This window comes from Alosa pseudoharengus, unplaced genomic scaffold, assembly GCF_046254945.1.
Source record: "Alosa pseudoharengus isolate Yale_2024_CS ecotype anadromous, Long Island Sound unplaced genomic scaffold, YU_APseudo_1.1 YU_APseudo_1.1_scf_5, whole genome shotgun sequence".
Lineage (NCBI taxonomy): Eukaryota > Metazoa > Chordata > Actinopteri > Clupeiformes > Clupeidae > Alosa > Alosa pseudoharengus.
Window position 1 is genome coordinate 28,642,647 of NW_027468837.1, and position 27,968 is coordinate 28,670,614.

At 44.1% G+C, this 27,968-nt stretch overlaps 1 protein-coding gene across 1 annotated transcript; it reads left to right on the plus strand.

Moving 5' to 3' along the window:
* Window positions 1-216: 216 nt before the first annotated feature.
* tulp1b (TUB like protein 1b) lies at window positions 217-27,855 on the plus strand. Its single transcript, XM_076268475.1, has 14 exons — window positions 217-231; window positions 3,984-4,104; window positions 4,317-4,433; window positions 4,689-4,823; window positions 6,161-6,169; window positions 22,371-22,475; window positions 22,666-22,851; window positions 22,960-23,036; window positions 23,377-23,544; window positions 24,803-24,915; window positions 25,243-25,351; window positions 26,646-26,744; window positions 27,150-27,321; window positions 27,722-27,855. Exons 1-14 carry the CDS (start codon window positions 217-219, stop codon window positions 27,853-27,855), a joined length of 1,560 nt encoding a protein of 519 aa, XP_076124590.1.
* The last annotated feature ends 113 nt before the right edge of the window (window positions 27,856-27,968 follow it).

A 27,968-nucleotide genomic window follows, 5' to 3' on the forward strand; every position in this document is an offset into this window, starting at 1 on the left:
TCCGCCCAACAGATGGCTTTACGTGCTAATCCTATTAGGAACTTTCTGCTGATGGTGATTCATTGAGTGAAGCTTTTATACTTTCTCATTAGTCCAGTCCAGGCTAGCTCGTTTCAAGGCTCTGGGGCTATACAGTGCTCTGTTTTCCATGTGACTGTTTTTTGGTGAATTGGACGATAAATCGCACAGTTTTGCTCACGTTGACCAGGCCTGACCATGTCTACAGAGAAGGTAAAGTCTCTGCGGTATCTGGGTCATGGGGCTGGGATAAGGTAAACACGACTGGCTCAGGCTCTGAGTATTGTATTGTATCTATTTAGATGAAAAACAGTGTTACAAAAAATCATATTTTATGTTTTAGTATTTTAAGTTGTGGGATTTGTGTAGTTTTGTGTAGTTTGTTTTGGTCCAAATATTTTAATATGTTGATGACAGAACAGTTTGTCTCCAGTCATAGTACCATGACAGGTGCCTTGTGTCATAGAGTAATTTCTGGTTCCTTCAAACCATCTTTTTAGTCTACTTGACCGTTGTCTTTGTTGTTATTGTTGTTGTAGACACAAATATAGCTGATTGCTCAGAGTCCTGATGGCTGCATATGAGAATTGTGAATGGTGTGGTACAATAGACATGCAGTGCTCTAAGAGCTTATGTAAATGATGGATTGGTATGACGTGTCCTAGAGGTAGGAGGTGATGCAAAGGAAATAATATCTCTTAAAGGAAAGCAAGCTGTTGTTTTAAGTAGCATTATACAGCTCTGGAAAAAATTAAGAGACCACTGCAAATCTGACAGTCAACTCATTCAAATGTCACTCAGCAACCATAGGATGACATCAGAAACATTTGCAGTGGTCTTTTAATGCAATGTTTTACTTTACTTCCAAGTTGCCATTTACCCATTGCATGTCATGGCTTGGGTTATCTGTTGCGTGGCATGCTGGTGTGTAACATTCTAGAAAGTGCTAGCGTTTTGCCCACAGATGCTTAAGTGCCAATGGATCCCAGTGATTTAAGATACAGGTTACAACACAGTCCTGCTCAATGGCTAATTGCTGAAAGGTTACAAAGTATTCAGTGTTTTAGTTTCACTGAAAGAATATGTCTACCAAAAGTGTCTAATAGGACTGGTAAGATGTTTATTAAAGTGCGGCCACCTGTGGAAAAACACCTATGTCACTGGAATGGCAAATACGCCAACCTTGCTTTGCTCATAGAGTTACACACACACCCCATCACACTGAGATTCTTTGTTAACTGTTATCAATGACCTTTAGCTAATCAACTGCAGTGTCTGACATAGGTTAGCAGCGGAGTAGCTACGGACAGGGCCTGTTTCCTCAGGAGTTAGCAGAGGAGTAGCTAGGAACAGGTTAGGGTTAGGTTAGGTTAGGTTAGGCTTAGGGTTAGGGTCAGGGTCTTGGAACATAGGGCTGTGGGAACATAGGCACGCTCCCATGTCTTCAGGAGTAGGCCAATGGGTCGCAGTCACTGCCACAGTCCAGACCCCAGTCAAGGCTATTAAGAGCTCTGCAGCGATGATAATTGGATGATGGCTGTCACATGAGAATTGCTGCTTAGCCAAGCGAGTAGCCAAGGCGTTGTGCCGACTGCATTGATCTACTGCCCCTGTGTCAGAGGGTGTTCACAGGTTGAGGGTAGTTGGAGACAGCTTTACTATGAGAATGGGAATGTAGTTGACAAAGAGGTTTCTTGCAATCAAGGGACCACTGGGATCGTACCCATACCTGTGTATCTGTGTCAATATTTTAGTCTTGTGGAAAAAATATTCACACACACTGCACCTTTAGTTACTAGTGTTAAATAGGACCATTCCTGTGTTCCCAGGATCCTATGAGTAATTGGGGTACATAGGACCCTTGGAACATATGTGTCACATTCAATTTATTGTTAGATTACACCTGTTCCATGGTTGGGCAAGGGGTGATGAGAAGAATTCTATGTGCAATGAGTCTTCCAACAGAAATCAATGGGATTTTACAAAATGGCAAATAAAACACGACAGAAACTGTATTTCGCTACGCTACTTGTTTTGGAACATCAACGAACACCACTAATCACTCAGTGAGTTGCACAGTTTTGAAAATGAACATTAAGAGTTGTTTTAAGGACATGCTGTGTACTGAGACTCAACAGCATACAGACAAACAGCAGGCTACCCCTTAGCAGCATAGCTGTATTTAGTTCACCTGCCATCTCATAAAACACAAGACTACTCAGAATCCAGTTATTATTCAAAACAGTAGGTTGGTGTCAAGGCACCAGCAGCTATACAATACAAACTAAAAGAAACAGTAAGACACATCTGGATTGATTCAGAAACAGGTGAGAGAGATTGAGATAGGGAAAATATTTTTGAGTCGTTAACACATTGTTGTTTCATGTTAGCAGAAGACAGAGGTGAGCAGGCATATATGACACAGCAATAGTTTTGTGAGTAATTCAGTCAGTATGAGAGAATAATTCAGTTAGCAAGGAATAACAAACCAGATAGACTGGGACTCTGGGCAGGTTTTATCAGACCCGTGTGATCTGTTTCAGGAAAAATCGATGATTTGTTCCACAGTCTATCCAGTCCATACAGTTCATCAAGCTCTATGAACTTTTATGTCCTTGTATGACTTCCGCAGTATCTACATTCATATATATATTCAACTTTGCATAGTTGTTCCCATAAATATACTTCCTTCTGCTTGAAACATAGGGGCTGTCCTTGAAAATCTATATGACAAGAAAGCCAGGCTTGTTCTGGGTGCACATGTTTTCCATCCCATATCGAAAATGGTTTTAGTCAGTTGGTCATGCAATGTCATCAGAGGTGACTCACAGGAAACACTCTGATAAACCATTGCAACATTCCTGTGCGGTCCTCTGTATTAACCACACAGGGGCGCGTTTCCCAAAACCATAGTTGCTAACTAAGTTAGCAAGTTAACTAAGTTAAGTCAGATGTGGGGCAGGTTAAATAAGACAGTCACACTCACTGCAGAGTCTTCTCACTACAGTCAGCTGTTGAGGATCTGCTAGAGTACTATGAAGGTTTACATGACATAATGTGTTCCACAAAATCTTCAAAATATGAACAGTGGGGGGAAAAGATTTTCCCTCCTATTAACCAAGGTTTTTACATTGATATTGCAAAAAAGGCTTCAGCTATAAGGTTAATGATGCATGCAGGGACGGGCTATACATGGGAATGCATTTCTTGTCTTCATTCATCTTTATGATTAAAATACAATCTGATTCTGAATCATTTGGCTATTGGGTTAATACACGGGTGTGGTCAATAAACAGTTTCCTGTCCTGGGGTTTATACGCAATGCAACTAATCAGGAAATGACTGTACTGTAAAATGTGATCCTTTGGTTGTTTGTGTATCTGGTAAGCTGTGAGCTTCATACTGGAATTCAATATGGCTCCGTTTTACTATGTTAATAATATTAATAATAATATAAAGCATAATATTAAGCATAATATTGCATTTTATTTTGAACTAGTCATGAGAGTGACATAATTGTGTCATAAATGTGCAATTGTAAGTTGTAAATCTTTTATGTCATAAGCTGACATGGCTAGCAGCACCCATGATATGACAATAATAACTATAAATATATTTATACTTTATAAATTCAACTTTCTTGTCAAATACTGTTAATGGCACTTTGACTATATATCATCATTGGGTATTGACTGTATTTGATGACTAGATTCAAAGCATGACACGGATATGTCCCTCCAATGATACATTAAAAAAATACAACTAAGTGCTTGACTGCTCTGAACATTTTTTGCTCACATATTTATTGTATGCTTCTTGCTTTCCATTTGGATATTACGTGGTAAGTTTTTTAATAAGTGTTCCTTTTGAAGATCCTTGTCATTTGTGTGGTGTACTCTTACTGTATCTCTGGCCCTCATTCGTGTCTCTGTTTATGTGAAGCCCCTGACTTCGCCTGTGTCTAGAAGCCCAAGAAGAAGAAGTCTGAGTCTGTGCCTACTGAGTCCAATGGGACTGAAGCCAAACCCAAGAAGACAAAGAGCAAGAAGAATGGAGAGCTCTCTGCAGAGAGTCCAGCCATCCAGAGTAAGCTTTAGGACTTCCCCAAGACACCCAATGCCTGTTTGTTTGCCTGTTCAGGCTTTTATTAGTTGAAATAACCAAAAGTGAGGATTAGCAATGGGCAGCAAGGCAGTCTGGATGACCAGACCATATGAAATCAGCCCATAACATTAGTTGACTTATTTGTTGCAGTAATGATAAAAATCTGTGCTTTTACTTTTTTGTCTTTCAAAAAGATGGAGAGAAAGTAAAGAAAAAGAAGCCAGAGAAAGACAAGGAGAAGGGTAAAGAAGATACTAAAGAAAAGACAGAACCAAAAAAGAAACCAAAGAGTGCACCAAAGAAGAAAAAAAGTAAGACGTCACTTCCCACCCATGTGCAGATGATTCTACAGCATTTGTCTCTGTGGGCACATTAAAGGATGATAAAATAATGTTCTTATTAGCATGGTATCAATCTTAACCCATGATATTTTGCCAAACAAAGGGCAAATATTGAAACATGCTGTTATACACACATATAGTATGTTAGTTACATAGTTATAAGATATAGTCATGTAGTTATACATATGAGTTAGGTACCTCGTGACTGTTGGTCTTGGTAAGCAGGTGTATCCGATGATGATGATGATGATGACAGTGATGAAGAGGAAGAGGACACTCCTCAGAAGAAGACCAAGAAAAAGACTTCAAAGGACACTGAGAAGAACTCTAAGGACAAGGAGAAGAAGTCTAAATCAAAAGGTGGGCTCAGGATTCCAGTTCTGTTTTGAGAGTTTTAAAGGAAAAGAGTGTGTTTTTATACTTTAAAATAACAGCTTTGAACTCATTTGATTGCAATTGATTGACTTAGAATAGGGAGAAGGGTGTCTCTGGCATAACCCCCACAGCCAGAACACTTGGTATTGCACTACTGGTATTGTACTATGCTGGAAATATTACTTTTTTGTCACTTTTCAATGCACTGGTTACCATTTGAACATTATTTTCCAATGTGCAGAGCAGTCTGATAGGTTTCATAATTGAGTAATTGATACTTGCAATGTATTAACAAAAACAGCATTTGTAGTTTGTAGGGACTTTTTATGAAGGGGGACCCTAGCAATGCTTCCCCAGTTATTGTCAGTCAGATCAGACATGTCACCACTCAGCGTTCTCCATAGCCTGTGAGAAGACATAATCACAGCCAAGTCTCCGTTGAGAGGCAGTCGCTGCCTGTCTGTCTCTCTGGCGTCTGGCACAAAGTCAGTCCCTGTCATCTCTTGGCTCTGACACTCTGTGCATCAAAGCCTCATCAGAAGTGTGCTGTCCCGTCACGCTCTCCCTTTCCCTCCCTCCATCTCTCTCTCTTTCTCTTTACCTCCCTTAGTCTCTCTCTCCCTCCCTCCCTCTCTTTCTCCTCCTCCCTCTCTCTCTCTCTCTCTCTCTCTCTCTCTCTCTCACCGTTTCTCTCCCTCTCATTCTCCCTCACCTTTCATCTGGTTTCCCTTTCCCTCCCCTCCTGTCTGTGGTGTGGCTGGCTTTCTGGGTCAGACTGCGCTAGTTAACGTAATAAGATTAGGCCACTGATTTTATTGTGTAATGAATAGTGGGGTGTAAAGACCGGCAAACAGTCATGGCTTCGGCACGTCGCTTAGTAAAAATAGCCCAACCAAAGAGAAGTAATCACTTCCAAAGTAATGAACAGACATCCGTAAGGCTCAAAATAACTTCTCCTCCACTTTAGTTTTAATTACAAATAGCTAAAGGCCTTATTTGGTAACACTCCATAATAAGGTGCCATAATAAATAGCAAACTAATAATTACCTAACCCTTTGTTAATATTTGTTAATTGTTACTAAAATATCTATTTGGCACAAGTTAATAGTTTTTTCATCATTAATGAAATATTAGTTGTTTGCATAAAATCTGTATGTTAATGTTTTAACAAATCTATTAACTAATATTGTATTAATATTTGTTAATAGTTAACTAAATGTCTTTTTGGAACTAATTAACAGTTATTCCTTACATCAGGGATTCCCAAACTGTGGTACGCTACCCCCGGTGGTACGCGAGCTGCTTCTAGGGGGTACGCGAGATGAAAAGGGCTATGGCGGACAGGTGTAAAATGAACATTTTGAATCTTTTGTAATTAATTCATGAATAAATACATAATTTCGAATCAGGTCATAATGATATGGAAACATGAAATTAAAGGATATCATTTATAAACTCTGTATGTGTTCATCAAAAAAAGGGCAGCTTATTAAACATGACGCCTGGAATAGCTAATAGAATGCGTTACTTTTGAATGCGTTGGATGGTCCGTGGGGGGAAAGTTTTGCGGATATAACAGGTTTTTGAAAACAACAAAAACAGAAAGGAGGGAAGGAGCAAAGCTAGGAGTTATTTCAGATGGGCAAGAAAGGTAACATTAAGCTAGGCTTTACATTTAACAAACTAAAGGTAGCCTGTTTAGTCTTTCTAGGCTGTATAGCCTAATGTTGTTGGGGGGTTATAGAATGCGTTACGTTTTTATGTGTTTATGTGTCGGATGGTGGGGGTACGCGAGCAGAGTCGGAATGTAGGCGGTGGTACGCGGGGAAAGTTTGGGAACCGCTGCCTTACATCATTTAAATGTTTATTTACAAACTATATGCTAATATAAAAGTTAATGACATGTTATAATTAATCTAGCTTTTCTGACTAGCTTTGTGAAGAATTTATGGAATTTATGGTTTATGGCTTTATTGTCTTGTAGAGTGAGTAAGGCACCCTACTGCAGTGGTTGGTTGTGTGAGAGCAGTGGCGTAACAATCCATTGGTGGGCCCAGGTGCGAGAGCACTATGCGGGCCCACATCGTCACAATTTGGCCCAGGATGAATTAGCTCTGATACATGCAATACACATTAAGGGTGACTTCAATTGTTTATACAAAGGGCCTGAGGCACCGAAGTAGTTTAGTAGTTACATATTACAATTTCAAATAAAAACACACGACTACATAGGATGCATTACATGTGAAAATATTAAAAAATAATTTTATTAACAGCCTGCAGGCCATGGTAATCTAATATTACTGCATTAACATCAACTCGCATGGAATTATGGGAACACTTAATGCGCTCAATGCGCTTCTTCAACCCTCTGCTGAAACTGCAAGCGTTGCTTGCTTAAAAACTCGCACTGCGCAGAAACAAAACTTAATGTAGCCTAACTTATTTAACCGTGCAGAAACCAAATAAAATCATTCATATGCATACAATCCCCAATATGCGTGAATTAGGCCATTAGAAGAAGGCCATCTTACGAGCCTTTCATTGAATCGTTAACGATGTTCCCAATAGGCTATTTAATGCTCTTGCTCTCGTATTTTCAATGGACAGGATAGCTAACCCACTGAGCCTCTCCTGCCCCATGCTGCTCCTTAATAAGTTTGAGTTTGGAAAAAGATCGCTCAGCTGTTGCCACAGTCACAGGTAATGTCAGAAACAACATGAGAGCAGTACACACTTACCCGAATGTGGATGTTACACTGTCATAATCTACCACCAGCATTTTGGCAAGTTGAAAAATAGATGACTTCTGTGGAATCTCTGCTTTAAAGCAAGCCCTGAATGAGAGGAGTTGTGTTGGGAATGTCGGTGCAATGTCCCTGCTATAATGGTTTGACAAACGTCTTGCCTTTTCAAGCAGTTCATTATCACCTGCGAGTTGAAGGGTCATAGGACGTAAAGACTCAAACACATGACAAGTTTCCCGCATACTTGCAAATCTTTGGGAGAGCTGACTGATTATGATGTCCAGAGTTGCATTAAATACCTGCACTTTGAAGAATTTCTCTGCATCGGTTAAGCGCTCATCTTCCGATAGTTCGCTTCACTCTCCGTGCTCTAACATTTTCAAATGTACTCTGAACCCCCAATTAATTTTGCGAGCGTCTGCCTGTAGCCTTGGCCATGGTCAAAGGCAATTTTCCAGCAATTGCATTGCGGGATAGCGACCATGGGCGTAGATTTAGGGTGGGACGCTAAGGACTAGTCCTAGTCAAAATTTTAAGATGACAAAATTGTCCCCACCCATATTTTAGCGAACTTATTTGTGCTGCTGATCATTCCGACAGCCAGCACGACAGTAGCCTACAAGAAACGTCATTTGATTGGCTGAAAAACCGAGGGGGAGGGGGAAGGGTTATCTGACACGCACGCTACACGCATGGAGAGTGTCAATGCACAGGCTACTTTGCACTGGCAGTCAAGCGAGCAGGTGTCAACGACAACGGTAAGTTACCAGGGCTGTCTGCCAATACATACCCCATAAAAGGCCAAAGGAAAACATTTTGATATTCCCTTTGCCCTTCAGCATGTACATGTTTGCCCCTTTTTGTGGTTTGTAGATCAGCTATGCCACACAAGAAGAAGAAAGGGGACATACAAAGCTTTTTCATTACAGAGTCTAAGTAGGCAAACTAGCCATACTGGCAAAATTCGGTTTTTACTGTGTAAAATAACATTAGCTGTTAGGATTACCCAGGATATTGTCACAGCTAAACCTAGGTTCTGTAATCTTTTAACCAAAGTTAGGAGTCATGTTGAATATGGGCCGCACGGACAGTCGCATAGGCTAAAGAACAGAATAGAAGTCACTGGGCTGCCAATCTTGCAGTGTATTTGTGAATGTAGTCTGCACAATGCAAAGAAACAAAAGATAAACTAGGTGCATTTCCATAGAAATGAACATTGCGAGACACCAGATATTTCTACCATGATCTCATCCCTTTTCTTTGACTTGTTAGTTTTTTGAACATTTATTTTATCTAATGACATAGCAAACATGATGAATTGAATCCACATATCCTTGCACTTGCGAAAACTATTTTTCACTAGCCTAAAACAATGAGGTCGCAAAAACAATGACTTCAGACTTGACTTGCGACTCCACTCAAAAGACTGACTTGACTCGGACTCCAGCTTCGAGACTCCTGAACTATTTCATGCAATTATTGCTTTTTTAATCTAAATGTATTTATGTATTTCTATTTTATTTTATTGCTACATACAGTATACTTTGGAAAACGTTTAACGAGCGGCATGGCCCCTTTGCCATAATGTGCACACTCACAGATATAAAAAAAAATGCATTGACCATAGCGACAAGAAGTCCTCCCGAGTGCCTTTTATCATTACTTTCGGTTACAATAACTTCGTGCACAGAGGAAATAAGCGAACAGCTATATGCAAGGTGTCAGGATAAATTATGCCTATTCAACAACGTCTGATTTCATCAGGCATCTCCAAACGCACCCAGATAGGTCAGTCACTTAGGCCTAGCATATATCGTCACAGGTGACAAGCTATCCATCTCAAAGTGTTGTGTGCTAATGCTGGGAACAGGCAGGGATGGACAAAAATACATCAGAATGTATTTCAAAATAAAATACCTAATAGGCCTACCCTCATTTTTAATGTATCAAAATAAAATACTGTATTTTTGTATTTAGAAAATACTCAAAATACTTTTTTTAAGGAAGTATGGAAGCATTGCAAAAAAAGCCTTTTTGTATCCCAAACATTTAGCCTATTAAAACTATATAGTAAAAACCAATACAATTTGGCCCCTGTAATACCAAATAGTATACTGTATGCAAGTTCATGTAGTGTGATTAGAATTAAGAATAATTCAAGAATTTACATTTAGTCATCTAGCTGATGCTTATCCAAAACGACTGACAGAGCTTTCAATTGGGCAGCCGTGTCCTACTGGTTAGCGCTTCGGACTTGTAACCGGAAGATTGCCGGTTCAAACCCCGACCAGTAGGCACGGCTAAAGTGCCCTTGAGCAAGGCACCTAACCCCTCACTGCTCCCAGAGCGCCGCCGCTGTTGTTGCAGGCATCTTACTGCGCCGGGATTAGTGTGTGCTTCACCTCACTGTGTGCTGAGTGTGTTTCACTAATTCACAGATTGGGATAAATGCAGAGATTAAATTTTCGGGATCAAAAGAGTATATATACTTACTTAATTAACCACATAATCAATAGGCCAAAATCATAATTGTGTATCTGTGCCGAATTTCGTGATTCAAGTCCAGTGCAGAACTGAATAAGAAAATCATAAGGTATGTATCTTGAAGTTCCAGTAGGCTATGTGAGAAACTTGATGTGCCTTAATATCTCCAACCTCAAGTATGTAGCTAATAAGGAAATATAATTGTTATTTAATTAAACAAGGTGAACTTCTCCCCACTGTGGAATGCAGATAAGGATGCTACAAGGAAGGGAATTCAAACACACTCAACACCTTAACATCTATTGATGTCATTGTGGTTCATTGAGATATCTGATTGGCATGGAGAAAATAGGACATTGTTGCCTTTGTCGGTGTCCTTATGTGAACTTGCACAGGTAAACTTGCTCATCTTTACTTGCGTACGACTTCACACCAGTGCTTCAGGGCAGCCGTGGCCTACTGGTTAGCACTTCAGACTTGTAACCGGAGGGTTGCCGGTTTGAACCCCGACCAGTAGGCACGGCTGAAGTGCCCTTGAGCAAGGCACCTAACCCCTCACTGCTCCCCGAGCGCCGCTGTTGTTACAGGCAGCTCACTGCGCCGGGATTAGTGTGTGCTTCACCTCACTTTGTGTTCACTGTGTGCTGAGTGTGTTTCACTAATTCACGGATTGGGATAAATGCAGAGATCAAATTTCCCTCACGGGACAAACTTACTTATACTTCAGACCAGAGCTGATGCTTCAGCAATAACCGTCACTGAAAAGCTGTGAGTGTTGTGGAACACAGCTGTTCTCACATTAGCTGATTGCGATAAACATAAACCATTGTTGCCTAATTACCAATTATTCATTACACCTGTGTGTAGTATCTACTTTTTTTAGTGTTTACATATCGTATTTTGCTGTATTTTTAAAATACAAAAATACACACCAACAAAGTATTTTGATACAAAATACAGAGCCATTTCCTTCAACCCAATAAAATACAAACGACAAAATACTATTTTGTATTTGAAATACATATTACATGTTTCAGAAATACTACCCATCCCTGGGAACAGGTAGATTACATCTTTATAGTTGGCCATATGATGACATACTTGGGTTAATACTGTATTTCACCAGTTAGGGCACCAAAATGGCCAGCAGCGGCACTGTGTAGCCTATCTTGACAAGTTTTGGGTTACAATATACAGGTAGTGGGCTCTCTGTTGATTTTAATGAGTAGGCCTAAGCCTAAAGTTACAGCATTTCTATCACAATTGACCAGACTTCGACCTTTGGTCTGCTTTTAACAAAATTCTGGCTATGATTGTTCCTTGTATTGCATCATGAGCCATCACTGCGCCTATTGCATTCTACTGTTGTTAGCCTTAAGCCTAGCTCAGTCATTATGTTATACCACATCGCCCTCCATTAGAAGTGCAATGAGATGCATTGAGCATAACAAACTGCATTTAGAATTCCAAATCCATATTTCTAGATATTTTGGTAATACAATAGTAGTGTAATGCCTACTAGTAATGCCTAGTAATGTAATACAGTAATATTATAATGTAACAAATTACTTTGAAATGACAGTAATGAGTAATACATAATACATTACGATTTTGAAGTAACTTGCCCAACACTGATGACAATCACTTTCTATGTGTGTGTATGTGTGTGTGTGTGTGTGTGTGGAGGGTCAATCAAATTCTATGATTGCCACTGATGTGAATGATCTCACAAATCACACAAAACAAATACAATTTTAAAAAATCGCAAAAGTATCGAAATCGAGATTCTTCACTTAATATTGGTATTGAAACAATAATGTTGGTATTGTGACAACAGGAGTTGGGGATGTGTCGCCACCAAAGCTGAGACCAAACCTACGCCCTTGGTAGCGACGGGCCCCGGGAGGTCACGGGCCCTGGTGCGACTGCACTTGCTGCACCTACTATAGTTACGCCACTGTGTGAGAGTTTGCGCACCTCTTCTTCCACTTCATCCTTATTGGATACCTTTGTGGTTGGCTGTCCTGTAATTGGTGACCCTCTGTCTAGTGTTTGAAAGTAGTGTACTCTTTGCCTTTGGAAGTACTATTTGGTTGCTGCTCGATGTTATTTGGTGAAATTCAGGGGGTGTAACAGAGTTAGAAATGTAGTTTAGTGTTTGTATGTGATTTTCGCCGTAATTAAGCAGCTTTATTGAGATTGGTGTTTTGGAGCCCCCTTTGGAGAAACGGTATACTGCAGCTCTGCTGCGTTTTGTCCTTGTATTGTTGCCATAGCCGGTCAGAAGCGGTATGCTTTGCATTAGGCCTGTCAAACTCGATTCCTTTTAAGGATCCGAGTCACATTTTAAGGAGTCACTCACTAAACTGATCCGGGTTGAATGAGTCACTTGAGTCACCTGAGTCAGTATTGCTAAATCGCAAAGAAATTCAGTCCTACGTTCAAGCAGTGCAGTGGGGTGCTTCATTTCATTAAGTGCCTTCTCATGTTGGATGTGGATCCTCCATGATTTGAAACCAGGTTTTTGCAGTACTTGCATTTAGCCTTTAGAGTTTTGCTCTTCTGGTCAAAGTGCATCCACACATTGTTCATCTTTTTGGTGCTCATGTTCAGAAACGTTGATCTTATTGACAGAGAGGGTAGCCTATATTATAATAATTAATTATTTGTTGTTGTTTTGTTAACAATAGAAAAGTTTGCCTAGGTCTAATGCTACTCTGCTACACAATGTTTATTACCACTACTATATACTAATAGTAGGCTACTAGGAATCTATTCTAATAAGTATTATAGGCTGCTAATACTAGGCAACTAATATTATTATTAATCATAGCTATACTGTTAGGTAGCCTAATATAATATAATATAATATAATATAATATAAAATAGCCTAATATAATAGCATCAAAACCTCCACCCACTCACGGGAAAGAAAGCAGTTTCGGACTGTCTTCGCGACCTAATTGCATTTTAAAGTAGGCTATGCGTGCAGAACATATTGTAGCGACCGTGCTTTGCGTAACCCCGGGCGCGCTCATGGTTGGCAGCCTGGCGAGAGGGGGGGCGGGACCCCCCGAGGAATATAGGCTACGGTTCGAGGAAGTTCTGCCTCTTTGCGTTCTGGGCCTGACACGGGCCGCTGTGTGTTACATGCTGCATTGTGTGCTTGTTCAATAAACCAGTTAATGAAACTCTGGCTCTTGGTAAAACGCTACACTGGTGTCAGTAGTGATGGGTAAATGAAGCCTCGAGCGCTACTCGGCACATTTCCCTAATGTGCCGAGTAATGTGTCGAAGCTTCGAAACATGGAAGATAAGGAAAACACAGCGACATCTGGTTGCATAAATCCCCGCAGTCACGGACTAGTGAAAAGAATGCCTACAACGTTCAACACAATGCCAAAGCTTCGAAATGTTCTCATTCATTACATTAAAAGTGTTGCAAGAAATGTGCATTTCTGTTTGTGTCAATTCAATACAATAAAATACGATTAGGCAACATAATCCCGTCACTCGTTATCACGTGAAGATTGGTGTTTCCGTGGAGGCGTGAAATCATGTTATCCCAGTCAATGATCCAATCGGTCTCCCATCCACTTAACGACCGCAGTTGACACTACTTAGCTTCTGAACCAGGACGAAGTATTATCAACCTCAACACGCTATGGACGAGAGTGAAAAGGAAACGACCAGGCGCCTAATTAAACCAAACCCTACATGGCCTGACATAGTTTGACGTTTCATGAATCAAACTTTCAATAAAAGGAAAATATTATGTCAGCCATTATTGTTAGGCCTACATAGAAATTATTAGCCTGTATTGCTTTTAAATGACATGATTGAAGTTGAGACAAGATTGCAACGCAGACACGTTTTAATGTCATTGTTCTAAATGGCAAAGCTTTAGGCTAGGCCTAGGCTATTTCTTCTTTATTTCTATATGTGCATGATATTATGGATTATGGACATTTTCCGGAAAGAAAAGAACGTAAATTCACAAACAGAGAAAGCATCCTATATAAATCAGGGCTACCCACAAATTTCGCCTGGCTCTTGCAATACAACACAACTCATTCCGACACTAGAGCGGGTGCCCTGGTTCGCGCAATTCAAAGCCTTTGAATCAGATTCCGAAGCAGGCACGTGGGTGTGTGTCCCAAACGAAGCTTCAGACGTCACACTCACAAACCGAGGCCTCGTTTGTCATCAGTCACGTGATTTTTATGGAAACGACACAAGCCTCGAACCGGGGCTTCATCTGGCACGCCCCTTTCTGCTCGACACAAGCTCCGAAGCCTCGCTTCATTGGGCACATCACTAGGTGTCAGAAGTAAAAATTATCGAAGGAGTGATTAGGGAAGACCGAGGGTGCACCCTGCATGATTAGTTAGTCACCAAGTTTAGTTTAGTTAGCGTTAGCAAGACCGTGTCGCCACAGTGTGCGTGGGGAGATGAGTGACGGAGTAGGAGCCAGAGCCGCAGAATGGATGTTTGGTCATCTACAAAGGGAGCTGAGACGGCTGGAGGACAGCAGAGACTTCCTTAGGGGCACGATGGAAGCGATGGCCTCTGAGACTGGCTTCGATGGACGAGGGCGTGCACGCTTTGCGACCTGCAAGCCAAAGCTGGAGGGGGACGCAGACACTGACGTCACCTTCGGCGCGGGAAGCTCAGATGTAAACAACAATGGCGGCGCCCAGTCCACAATAACAGCGGTAGCGGCTAGCTTCGTGAAAACTCCAAAATACAACGGGAAGGTGAGCTGGGAAGCTTTTCATGCGCAATTCGAACTGCTTGCTAAATCACTGAACTGGTCGCAAGAGACTAAAGCGTTACAATTGGCGATGTGCCTTACGGATGAGGCTTTAGCATGCTTGCTGCTCTTAGACGTGGGTGACAGAGGGAGCTACGGCGCACTGGTGGGGGCTCTCCAGCGACGGTTCGGGAACCTTACAGGAGCGGGGCTCCTCCGCAATGAACTAAATAACAGATACAGAAGACAGGGCGAGCCGCTACGGCAATTAGCCAATGACATTGAGAGCCTTACCCGCAGAGCATATGGCAGCATGCCCCCGGCGGTACAAAGCGAGCTAGCCCGCGACCGGTTCATGCAAGCCCTCTCACCACCCGAACTGCGTGTGGAGGTGCAGCTGACACACCCACGGTCCCTGCAGGAGGCGTTGGAGAGGGCGTCGGAGAGAGAGACGGCCCGCGCCTACATCACAATGTCCACACAGGAACACAACAGCCCCCAGGTCAGAGCAGCAGCAGAGGTTCCGCAAACACCAACATGGGCAGCGGAACTGACAGAGCTAGTGCGGGCAGCCTCCTTGGGCACTCAGCAGCGCCTGGACCGCACTATTAGACTGTGCTGGGGCTGTGGAAAACCCGGTCACCTGGTACACTCATGCCCAAAAGCACCCAGGCACTAGGGAAACGACCCCGGGTCCGCATAGAGGGGGCAACGCGGACCACGAACCACAAGCCCCCACATACACCATCAGGCGCGGCTGGCCCGAGGGCGGTGGCGGTAGTGGGCCGGACTTCAATTGGGGACCTCTGCCACATTCCAGTCACAGTGGAGGGAGTAACGTGTGTGGCGCTGGTTGACACCGGCTCTACAGTGACATTAGTGCGGCCCGATGTGCTCCCCAGGCGAACTGTGTTGGAGCCAACAGCAGTCCACCTGCGGACGGTGACGGGGGAATTGTCACCCATGAAAGGCAAAGGGACACTGACATTTGTGGTGGGCGGTAAAACAGTGCGCCACCCGGTGTGGGTGGCGTCAGTCCAGGACCCCTGCATTCTCGGGTTGGACTTTTTGAAGAACACGGGCTGTCGGCTAGATCTTGCAGAGGCCACCCTGTGCTTTCCGGGGGAACAGCCTGTCAACATGGCTCCACCCCCCCTGTTCTTCAACCCTACAACACCCCGGGTGACCACTGTGTCAGCAAACTCCGCTGAAGCCAACAATGTCCCCGTGGTACGGACCGGGAGGCCGACTCCTCGAGACCCCTGTAGCCCCCACCCCCCCACTCACAGCCGAGCAGAGGCATGTTACAGCCCCCGCTGCTCGGAACACACCAGCCGCCTCCCCCACTACCCCCCTCACCTCACCTAGCCGCCTCACCTGCGCCACAGCCTGCACACACTATACAGACCCCTAAGAGCCGGGCCCCTGAACCATTGGCAGCCCAGCTCCCCCAAACGGAGGAGGGAAGTGTCGTGTCGGCAGTACGGGGTGTATGGTGTCGGAACTGTTCTCATCTAGACCCCCAACAGGGTGAAGAATTGTGGCAACTATTGTTGCATTTCAAGGACATTTTTGCATTCAAAGAAGGTGACGTGGGGCGTACACACCTAATACAGCATGACATAGTTACGGGCGACAGCCCGCCTATCAAGTTACGCCCACGTCGCCTCCCATTGGCACGCCAGGAAGCAGCAGACAAGGTGTTATGGGAGATGCAGCAGGCGGGCATTGTGGAGCCGTCTGACAGCCCGTGGGCCGCCCCTGTCGTCATGGTCCCAAAGAAGAACGGTCAGTGGAGGTTCTGTGTGGACTACAGACGGCTCAATGGGGTGACAAGGAAGGACTCCTACCCCCTGCCACGGGTGGATGAGGCTCTGGACCAGGTAGCGGGTTCAGCCTGGTTCACGTCACTGGACCTGAGATCTGGATACTGGCAGGTGCCCCTCTCCCCCTCTGCCAAACCAAAGACTGCTTTCTGCACAAGCCGTGGCCTCTGGCAGTTCAAAGTTCTCCCATTTGGCCTTTGCAATTCACCGGCCTCGTTCGAAAGACTGATGGACAAAGTGCTGTCAGGAGTCCCTCGGCGTGAGTGTGTGGTGTACCTGGACGACATTCTCGCCCACGGCCCCACTTTCCAGGCAGCTCTCCAGTCTCTGCGGCATGTTTTGGAGTGTATAGCAGCAGCGGGTCTCAAACTCCACCCGGAAAAGTGCCACTTCATGCAGAGAGAGGTGTCATTCCTTGGGCACAGGCTGGGCAGAGAGGGCATTGGCACAATGGATGAAAAGGTACGAGCGGTCAGAGACTGGCCCACACCAACGGACCAGCAACAGCTGAAAAGCTTCCTGGGCTTAGCCTCTTATTACAGGAGGTTCGTGAGGGGGTTCTCTTGTGTGGCTGCACCACTGTTCAGGCTACTGCACAAAGACCAAGACTTTGTGTGGACCGGCGAGTGTCAAACAGCATTCACCTCGCTACAGAAGGCGCTGGGGGAGGCTCCCGTGTTGGCTCCGGCTGACCCCTCCCTCCCGTTCATCCTGGACTGTGACGCGAGTGGCCAGGGAGTGGGCGGGGTGCTGGCACAGCTAAGCCCAGAGGGAGAGAGAGTGGTGGCGTATTACAGTAAGACTTTTAACAAGCACGAACGTCGTTACTGTGTCACACGCAGAGAACTCCTAGCTGTGTTATCATCCATCCGCCACTTCAAATATTACCTCTGTGGGCTACCGTTCACCGTCAGGACGGACCACTCTGCCCTCCAGTGGCTCATGTCCTTTAAAGAGCCAGAGGGCCAGGTAGCACGCTGGATGGAGGAGCTACAGTCTTATGACTTTAAAGTGGTGCATAGAGCGGGAGCTCGCCATTCCAACGCCGACGCCCTGTCCCGCCGACCCTGCGCTGAGGAGGGGTGCCGCCACTGCGACAGGAGGGAGACACGAGACAGGGAGCTACAGGGCCAGGAGGCAGCCATCGTCAGCCGGGCCGCGGTGGCGGTGTGCTGTGAGCTCACGGAAATGTCAGCGATGCAGTGGAGACAACAGCAGGAGGCCGATACGGACATACAGCCAGTGCTCCAGTGGGTGGAGATGCAGACACGGCCACCATGGAAGGAGGTGGCACCGCTCTCCACAGCGACGAAAGGGCTGTGGGCAAAGTTCCAGGGCCTGCGGCTCACTGATGGGGTGCTACAGCAGGCCTGGAAGGATCCAGCGACGGGAGAGCTGAGGTGGCAGTTGGTGGTCCCCAGAGCAGATAGACTGACCGTGCTGAAAGCAGTGCATGGGGCCATGGGGGCTGGTCACTTCGGGGTCACCAAAACTCTCCGTCGCCTACGTCAGAGCTTCTACTGGGGGCAGTCCAGGAGGGACGTAGAGGACTTCTGCAGGAGGTGTGACAGCTGCACGGCAAAGAAGGGCCCCTCTGAACAGTCCCATGCCCAGCTCCAACAGTTTCCAGTCGGCGCACCCATGGAAAGAGTCGGGGTGGACATAGTCGGTCCACTCCCGGTCACTGACAGCGGGAACAGGTACGTGCTGTCAGTAATGGACTACTTCACTAAGTGGCCCGAGGCTTATGCCCTCCCTAACCAGGAGGCAGAGACTGTGGCTGAAGCTCTACTGGAGGGTATGGTCTGCCGTTTTGGGACGCCCCAAACCATACACAGTGACCAGGGGCGGAACTTTGAGTCACGAGTATTCGCCGACCTGTGTCATAGACTGGGTGTAAACAAAACTCGCACCACCCCCCTACACCCGCAGAGCGATGGCTTAGTAGAACGCTTCAACAGGACCCTGATCCAGCAACTGGCCATCATCACTGCTAAACATCAACGCGACTGGGACAAGCGCCTCCCGCTCGTGCTGATGGCCTGTCGGTCCGCCGTCCAAGAATCTACAGCCTGCACACCAGCCCTGCTCATGCTGGGTAGAGAGCTCCGCACCCCACCAGCAATGGCCTTTGGCCTCCCTCCTGACACCCCAGCTGTGCCCCCAGGACGAGAGTATGCCAGGAGACTGCAGGACCGCATAGAGACAGCCCACGACTTTGCACGCGTACAGCTGCAAAGCGCAGGGGCGAGGCAGCGCAGAAACTACGATCTACACCACAAGGGCCGCCACCTGGAACCAGGGGAGCTGGTTTGGGTCCACAGCCCGCAGAGAAAAAAAGGTCGTTGCCCCAAGCTGGACAGTGACTGGGTAGGCCCCTGTAGAGTGTTGGAGCGTCTAGGGGAGGTGGTATACAGAGTACAGCTACCCCCACGTGGCAGACGAGTGGCCATACATAGAGACAGGTTGGCCCCCTACCACGGGGATGCTAATCCCCAGCTCCCACACAGGCCCTCACAGACCCCCCCTAACAGCCCCCTCCCAGACACACATTCGGACATTCCCACCTCACCCCTCTCCCCAGTGCCACTCTCTCCCACACGTGTTATGGCGGTGCCTACTCGGCCCCAGAGGCGAAGAAAACCGCCGGCCCATCTGAGAGACTTTGTTTAAAGTTGTTGTGTTGTGTTGTGTGTATTTGTTGTTCCCTCAGGGTCGAGGAACTTTGATGCGGGGGGGTAATGTAGCGACCGTGCTTTGCGTAACCCCGGGCGCGCTCATGGTTGGCAGCCTGGCGAGAGGGGGGGCGGGACCCCCCGAGGAATATAGGCTACGGTTCGAGGAAGTTCTGCCTCTTTGCGTTCTGGGCCTGACACGGGCCGCTGTGTGTTACATGCTGCATTGTGTGCTTGTTCAATAAACCAGTTAATGAAACTCTGGCTCTTGGTAAAACGCTACAATATGTTATTTCAGAACTGAAAGCATGGCTTTTGTTGTGGATTTGCTTTTCACCTTGACAAGGAGTTACTTGCTCCTCTAAAGATCCACTCATGACAACGTAGCCGGCTGATTCGGCTGACTCGCACTCATAACAACGTAACGTAACCGGCCCGCCCCGCTGATCCGACTGACTCAGGTAGGCTAGCCTACTCAAGCAACTCCATACAGAGCTTGCAATGTTTCGGACTGTCTTTGCGACCTAATTGCATTTTATAGTAGGCTATGCGTGCAGAACATATGTTATTTCAGAAGTGAAAGCATGGCTTTTGTTGTGGATTTGTTTTTCACCTTGACGAGGAGTTACTCGCCGCTCTAAAGATCCACTCACGACAACGTAGCCGGCTGATTCGGCTGACTCGCACTCATAACAACATAACGTAACCGGCCCGCCCCGCTGATCCGACTGACTCAGGTAGGCTAGCCTACTCAAGCAACTCCATACAGAGCTTGCAATGTTTCGGACTGTCTTTGCCACCTAATTGCATTTTATAGTAGGCTATGCGTGCAGAACATGTTTTTTTCAGAAGTGAAAGCATGGCTTTTGTTGTGGATTTGTTTTTCACCTTGACGAGGAGTTACTCGCTGCTCTAAAGATCCACTCATGACAACGTAGCCGGCTGATTCGGCTGACTCGCACTCATAACAACGTAACCGGCCTGCCCGGCTGATTCAACTGACCCGGGTAGATACTCAAGCAGCTCCATGAGCGTGCAGTTCGGACTGTCTGCACGACCTAATTGCATTTTAATATGCTACATCTATACACCAAATCTAATTATGTCTAGGCTACATGCAGAACATTGAATGTTATTTCAGAAGTGAAAGAATGGCTTTTGTTGTGGAATTGCTTTTCACCTCGAGGAGGAGCTAGTCTACTCGCTCTAGCAGATCCACTCATGTCAACGTAGCCGGCTGATTCGACTGACTCGTACTCAACGTAGCCTAACCGGCCGGCTGATCCGACTAACCCGGATTGCTACTCAGCCACTCCAATCTGAGTCCCATGGTCTGCGAGTCTGCAATGTTTCCGGCTCTGCGGGAAGTTAACCAGTTATCTCGGACTGCCTGCTCACTCAGTCGCTTGAGTTGATTTGTGGAGTTGTGGTTGCCTACGAAATTGTTACATTTTTGGCAGCTACGATGGCTAGGGCTAAGAGGCTAGCTAATGTTGCAAGAGGTTTGTGTGTGGCGCTGTTTATCGTTTTAGATTGAATTGTAGTAGGACTCAACTGATCCGAGTTAATGATACTAGAGACTTGCGACTCATGGGTTAATTTAAAGACACGGGTGAAAGATCCGAGTGAGTCACGACTCAAACACCTTTACTTTGCATTGGGTAGGTTGACTGTATAAAGCATTCCTCACTGTTTTAATTTTGTAACTGTAAAATGTTGTTTAAGGTGAAAACTTCGATATACCACCCGTATTATATTACTTTACATGTATTGTTAGGATTTGGGTGCAATTCTAGCAACTTAGAGAACGTTTATTAATGTTTTCATTATGACCACGAGTTCATACACACTGAGTCTTACGTGACTAGCTGTAAACTCCGCTAGCAACTTTCCATGCATTCAGTGTAGTTTAGCTTAGTGTGCATGGAAAGTGCAATTCAGTCTAGCAGGAAATTAATGTACATTTAGTTCAGCATTATGTTTATGCATTACCTCCGTATGGTCTACGTCTATGAGTGTTTAACTTAGTGAGTCTCAGAATATTAATTAACTGTCGTTCTGTGCACCTGAACATTCCATGTCGCATGTCTCCCTTGCTAGTAGGGCTGACAGTGATGGTATAATGATGCATGTAATATAGCCCATTCAACTACTTTTTATTTTGCTTGTGCGGATGCTGTTTTATGTATGCCAGTGCCTGAAGGCATGTTTTGTTTTAACTTTTCCTAAAGGAATAAATGTGATAAGCCAGTTTTGGTCTCAGTCCCTTCACCGTATGACTAATAGTTATATATTATTAATATATTAATAAAGCTTAACCAACTTTATTATAAGGGTCCCCCATACTGATAGTTATATATTACTAATATATTAATTAAGCTTAACCAACTTTATTGCAAGCGGTTCCGGCGCGTCTTTTTTTCTTGAATTTCCCCTTGGGGAACAATAAAGTCTATCTATCTATCTATCTATCTATGTATCTGTTGTAAGGGTCCTATGGGGAGTGGTTCATATTGGGATAGGCAGAAGCACATTTTAATAACAATTAGTTAAATAATAACTTTTCTATTAACATATAGTTTGTAAATAAACATTTAACATTTAAATGATGTAAGAAATAACTGTTAATTAGTGCCAAAAAGACATTTAGTTAACTATTAACACATATCAATACAATATTAGTTAATAGATTCATTAAAACATTAACATACAGATTTTATGCTAACAACTAATATTTAATTAATGATGAAAAAACTATTAACTTGCCAAATAGATATTTTAGTAACAATTAACAAATATTAAGAAAGGGTTAGGTAATTACTAGTTTGCTATTTATTATGGCACCTTATTATGGAGTGTCAGAATATTTACTATAACTGTCAGTACAGTGAACAAAGATTCAGATGTTCATGCTGCAAGGTCACTCTTCACACAGTAACTGTTCTAGTCTCTTAGAACATTTCTAATCTTGTAGTGTATGGTTGTTTTTTCCTGATGTATGTCCTTCAATGTGAGTGGAAAGCATATTAACTGATGTCTGTTTCAGAGGACAAAGATTCAGACAAAGGAAAATCAAAAAGCAAGAAGAAGGAGCCAGCTTCCATGTTTCAGATAAACGGGGACAAGTCGGAAAGCAAGAGCAAGAAAAAAGGTGAGTGCTGTGACAAAACCGGCCAGATTACATTGATAACACTCTTCTTAATTTAGTTTAAAGCAGGGAGCATGACCTTTAAAGGACATTATGCAAACTTGCATGTGGGTGAGTATCAATGCACTCTTCTGAGCTGAGCCAAGATGTGTGTAAACTTTACTGATCTGTACACTGCTGCTTGTGAAACCAGCTGCCAAGTCAGAGAGCAGCGACGAGAGTGAGCCCGAGACCAAGTCCAGTAAGACGAAAAAGAAGTCCAGCTCTAACTCCAACCCAGCGTCCATGTTCCAGACGGGAGGGGACAAGGACAAGGACAAAGCCAAGGACAAGGACAAAGACAAGGACAAAGACAAGGACAAGAAGAGCAAAAAGAAAGGTGTGTTTATCTCTAGATCGTCCAGAGATGGTCCGAAGTGGAATGAATTCGTGTCAACCTTTTAACAGTTCATTCAGACCTGTACGTCTTTGTGTTGCTGTCTCACAGCCAAAGCGGAGGAAAGTGATGAGGAGTCGGACTCAGACAAGAAGAAGAAGAAAGGCAAAGGGAAGAAAGGAAAGAAGGCAAGACGCCACACAGCTAGATAGGGGTCTCATGTCTCTACAGCAAGCATTTAGATGATCCTTAGTCTGTGCTCAAGTCAACATGAACTAATAATGTTTTTTTTCTTTTTGTTATCCTCACATCATTTATATGCTTTAGTAAACATTTTGTACAGTATATTATAATGTTGCACATTGACCATTAGACTGTTAACATTTTTGTGGGCTTTGAGCACACATTTTGACCAAACTACAGTAGCAAAATAGTAAATAAGCATCCTTATAAGCTGCCAAATAGTTGTTCACTTAAGAACAGGAAGAAAACAAATGCTAACAAGCATCTTTTCTAACGGATGTCTAGGAGGAAAGAGCACCGTCTCCCATCATCGAGTTTGACAACCTGGAGGAGTTTGTACTGCAGCCAGCACAGCAAGGTGTGACGGTAAAGTGCCGTGTGACACGCGACAAACGAGGCATGGACCGCGGCTTCTACCCTACCTATTACCTCCACCTGGACAATGAGAAGAAGGTCAGCTCAGCCAATCAGCCCAACGGATTCTGGGCCCAGTATACTGCAGTCACATACACAAACGCCTACTCGAAGCCCAAATTGCTAAAATCACATACATATTTTGAGCCCAAACTACAGTAGTAAAATCACATACATACCGGTACTCTGAGCCCAAACTACTAAAGTCACATACATACTCTGAGCCCATTTTAGGGGGCAGCCGTGGCCTACTGGTTAGCGCCTCGGACTTGTAACTGGAGGGTTGCCGGTTCGAACCCCGACCAGTAGGCACGGCTGAAGTGCCCTTGAGCACTGCTCCCCGAGCGCCTCTGTAGTTGCAGGCAGCTCACTGCGCCGGGATTAGTGTGTGCTTCACCTCACTGTGTGTTTCACTAATTCACTGATTGGGATAAAAGAGACCAAATTTCCCTCACGGGATCAAAAGAGTATTTATACATTTTACTGCAGTCACATACATACTCTGAACCTACACGACTACAATCACATAGTTGGATCCCACTCCATTGTAGTCATGCTATGATGAGACATTACTATTACACTGCCACACTGACTTTGAGACCAAACTCACATACTCTAAGTCCATACTAATACATGGGATAGGCCCATGCAGTAGGCTACTCACATACTCTTAAGTCAGGGATGGGTAAACTTTTTGGCTCAAGGGCCACATTGGCCGGTGGGCCGCACAACAAACCCCCCCCCACAACGACACACATACAAAAAATACATTATTAAAAATACATTTTTTGTAGCATAATTCAGTATCAAAAGTATTTGTTTTATATTCTATTAATTGCTTAAAATACTGCTAATTTGATGCTGTTGAACAAATGTATAAACTGTGCACTGTCGCTTTAACGTTTTTAAATTCACTTCACATGTATTTCTCAATTATCTTAGATCTGCTGCAAAGGAGATAACTAAGAGTAGGCTAGGCCTATCATCTCTATTTAACATGATGTTTTGACACTGACATTGTAAACATTCTCTAAGGAGAGTGAAAAGCAGTTTGCAGTAAAGCTAACCAACGTCGTCTCTATCGCAGGAAAAAAAATAGCGAGCAGCCTGATAACCAAATTACCGGTAAATGCTCGGCGGGCCGGATGAAAGTGCTTGGCGGGCCGGGCCGCAGTTTGCCCACCCCTGCTCTAAGTCCATACTAATACAGTAGGCCTACATGGGAGAGGCCCTTGCAGTAGGCCTACTCATTTGGAGGCACTCAGCTAATACAGGGTGTCTGTGTGTTTTTCAGCAGGACTTTTTACTAGCGGGGAGGAAAAGAAAGAAGAGCACCACGTCCAACTACTTGATCTCCATCGACGCCACTGACCTCTCCCGCGGAGGGGAAAACTTTGTTGGCAAACTGCGGTTAGAGGCCACATTATTGGAATTAATAGATTTAACAGTGATTGAATTGTAAAATAGTCAAGGTTATTTATTTATGTTCTTCTAGAGAAATTGAGCTATCTTCTTGGGTGTTGTCTTTACTAGTAAATATACTAACACATGTTTACTTACAGAATTAGGCATACCTAATCTCAGGTCACTGAGCTCACTTTTGTGTGCACTGCACTATAAATTTCATTCCAAATCTGTTATTGTGTATGAATTCTGCTCCACTTGATCTTTAAATTATGAACCATTGTCATGGCTGTGAAAGCCTTTATCTGACCTCTGTTTTTTGTTCATCTTCAGATCCAACACCATGGGAACCAAATACACCGTGTTTGACAACGCCTTGCATCCGGACAGAGCGCTTCCAGACATGTCCAATGCTCGGCAGGAGCTGGCTGGCATTATTTATGTAAGTAACTGTTTTTCAAACAACAGAAAGACTCATGAAACAGAATGTTCTTATAGCTTCTATAGTCATGTGTTCTGTTTTATACTGATGGACATATATGTCATACAAATGTCATAAATGTATAATTGGACATCATGTCCTAAGCCAGTGGTTCTTAACTGGTGGGTCGGGACCCAAAAGTGGGGAACCATTTTCGAACCCAAAAGTTCGCGGAACCATTCTGGGTGGGTCGCGGAGCTTGTGGTTAAAAAAAAAGAAGAAATCGCCCATTTCAAATAGACTTAAATTGAGACGAAATGGTGCAGAATCCACAGTGTGCGATGTTCACAATTGCTGGAACATGAGTGAAAATACCTCATAATAAAGTACACCTGTCAAAGACAGACCTGTCAAGTACTTTAAGTTGACATCAGGAGTTGGAGACTACACAAATGTAATGCCAAACAGCATGTTCCAAACAAATAGGCCTACAGGCACTTCGCCTTTCTTAGCATGTAGCTCACCAAATCTGTTGTCTTGAACGCTATAAAATATATATGGGTCGTGACTTCATGAACATGGGAAATTGTGGGTCCCAAAGCCAGACCAGTTAAGAACCACTGTCCTAAGCCGTTATAGGAACATACTGTCACTAAAGTTAGTGAATATAGTGACATGATATTGAGCACAGATCATTATTACTATGCATCATAACATTATCATAGCAATTTATGACAACAAGTGACAGCTGCCATGACAGGTGTACAGTATGACATGCTTATCCTAGTGTTATGAAGCAGGATTTATGTAAAGTACTACCAATGAATGCACTGCAGTCAAGGCATAATTGTACACCTCCTTTAATTTCCACCTGAGGAGCTCATGTGACTCTTCCTGTGTCAGGATGAGCAAATGCACATTTTGACATTGTATTTTACTATTAGGGAAAGTAGCAGATGATGTTTGTGTTTATAGTTCTTAGCAGAGGCTTTTGTTCTAAGCAACTTAACATGACATCAAGAAACATTACACTAACATTAAAATGATCAGTTTAAAGTAAAGTCATGAAGCCTAAATAAAAATAAAATACAAATATTAGTAATATATTCATACAAATTAACAGAATAATAACAATAACCATACTGATGATTAGTCCATCCAAGTCACCAAAATGGTGGACCCGGCCACTGTCTTAGTGAGTGGCCTGCCCTGCACTGAATGCCCTGTGGTGTGTGTGTGTGTGTGTGTGTGTGTGTGTGTGTGTGTGTGTGTGTGTGTGTGTGTGTGTGCCGTTGCCTGTGGTGTGTGCCCTCAGGAGACAAACGTGCTGGGGATGAAGGGACCCAGACGGATGACCGTCCTCATCCCCGGGATGGACAAAGATGGGGAACGAGTGCCCGTTAGACCCCGCCATGTAAGACACACACACTCAAACCTTCACACTCACTCTTCCCGAAAATCTTTCACTCACTCATTATTACTGCCATTTCTTTCCATTTAACTATATTTTGTTTATTGTTTTATTTATTTGTTCACTTATTCATTTATTGAGTTACTTTTTATTACTGTTTTTAATCCAACTGTTGCTCTTACCTTGTAAAGCACAGTGGATTAAACTGATTGTTTTTATACAGAATATATATTTTATTATCATACAAAGGTCAACGTTTGTCTGTCAGTTTACTCTGTGTGTACTCAGTGGCTTGAAGCTCAACATGACTAAGCTTTTTCTGTTCCTTAACTTCAGAATAGCATGACTAAGCTTTCTGTCTTGACCTCAGGATAGTACAACCGAAATATCTGTCTCCCTCACTTGCAGGACAACGACGGCCTTCTGATCCGACACCAGAACCGGAACGTGGATAACCTGATTGAACTCCACAACAAGACGCCAGTCTGGAATGAGGAGACGGCTTCTCACGTTCTCAACTTTAACGGCCGTGTCACTCAGGCCTCCATCAAGAACTTCCAGATCGTCCACAATAAAGACCGTAAGGACCGTTTCATACACGCATACATATCTCCATATGTTATCTATAGCCTGACAACATTTATCATGCCATTTAAACATATTCTATGAGAGGATTTCTGTATACTGTATACTGAATACTGATGATCTCTGTTAGTGTAACTGTTTCCTGAGGATTAAATGTATGATCTCAGATTAGCAACACCGCGTGTTTACTCTATAGTACATAATGCAGTAGAATCTATTCTCTAAATACTCATGTTTATGTGTTGTTGTTTGCTTATTTTAAACGTGCAAAAGTCTCCTGAGAATTGAGCCTAAAGAGTTAGCATTGTGGGTTTTCTACAGAACATAATCCTTTAATTACTATTGTACTGTGCAGAACTGAATCATGGTTGATGACTTATGTGTTCCTTTGCTAGTGGACTACATTGTGATGCAGTTTGGGAGGGTGGCGGACGATGCCTTCACGCTGGACTATAACTATCCACTCTGTGCAGTGCAGGCCTTTGCCATCGCGCTCTCCAGCTTTGATGGTAAAATAGGCTGTGAGTGAACGGGGTGCCCACACAGTCTCCAGTCCCGTGCACTCACATAGCTAACCACGAACTCACTCAGCAGTAGAAGAACCCTTCGAAACTCTGTCTGCATCAAGATCGATCCACCTAA

Coding starts and splice junctions, on each gene's coding strand:
- tulp1b (XM_076268475.1), top strand. Junction 25,352..26,645: donor AGCTGGCTGGCATTATTTAT/GTAAGTAACTGT, acceptor GTGTGCCCTCAG/GAGACAAACGTGCTGGGGAT. Junction 26,745..27,149: donor TGCCCGTTAGACCCCGCCAT/GTAAGACACACA, acceptor CCTCACTTGCAG/GACAACGACGGCCTTCTGAT.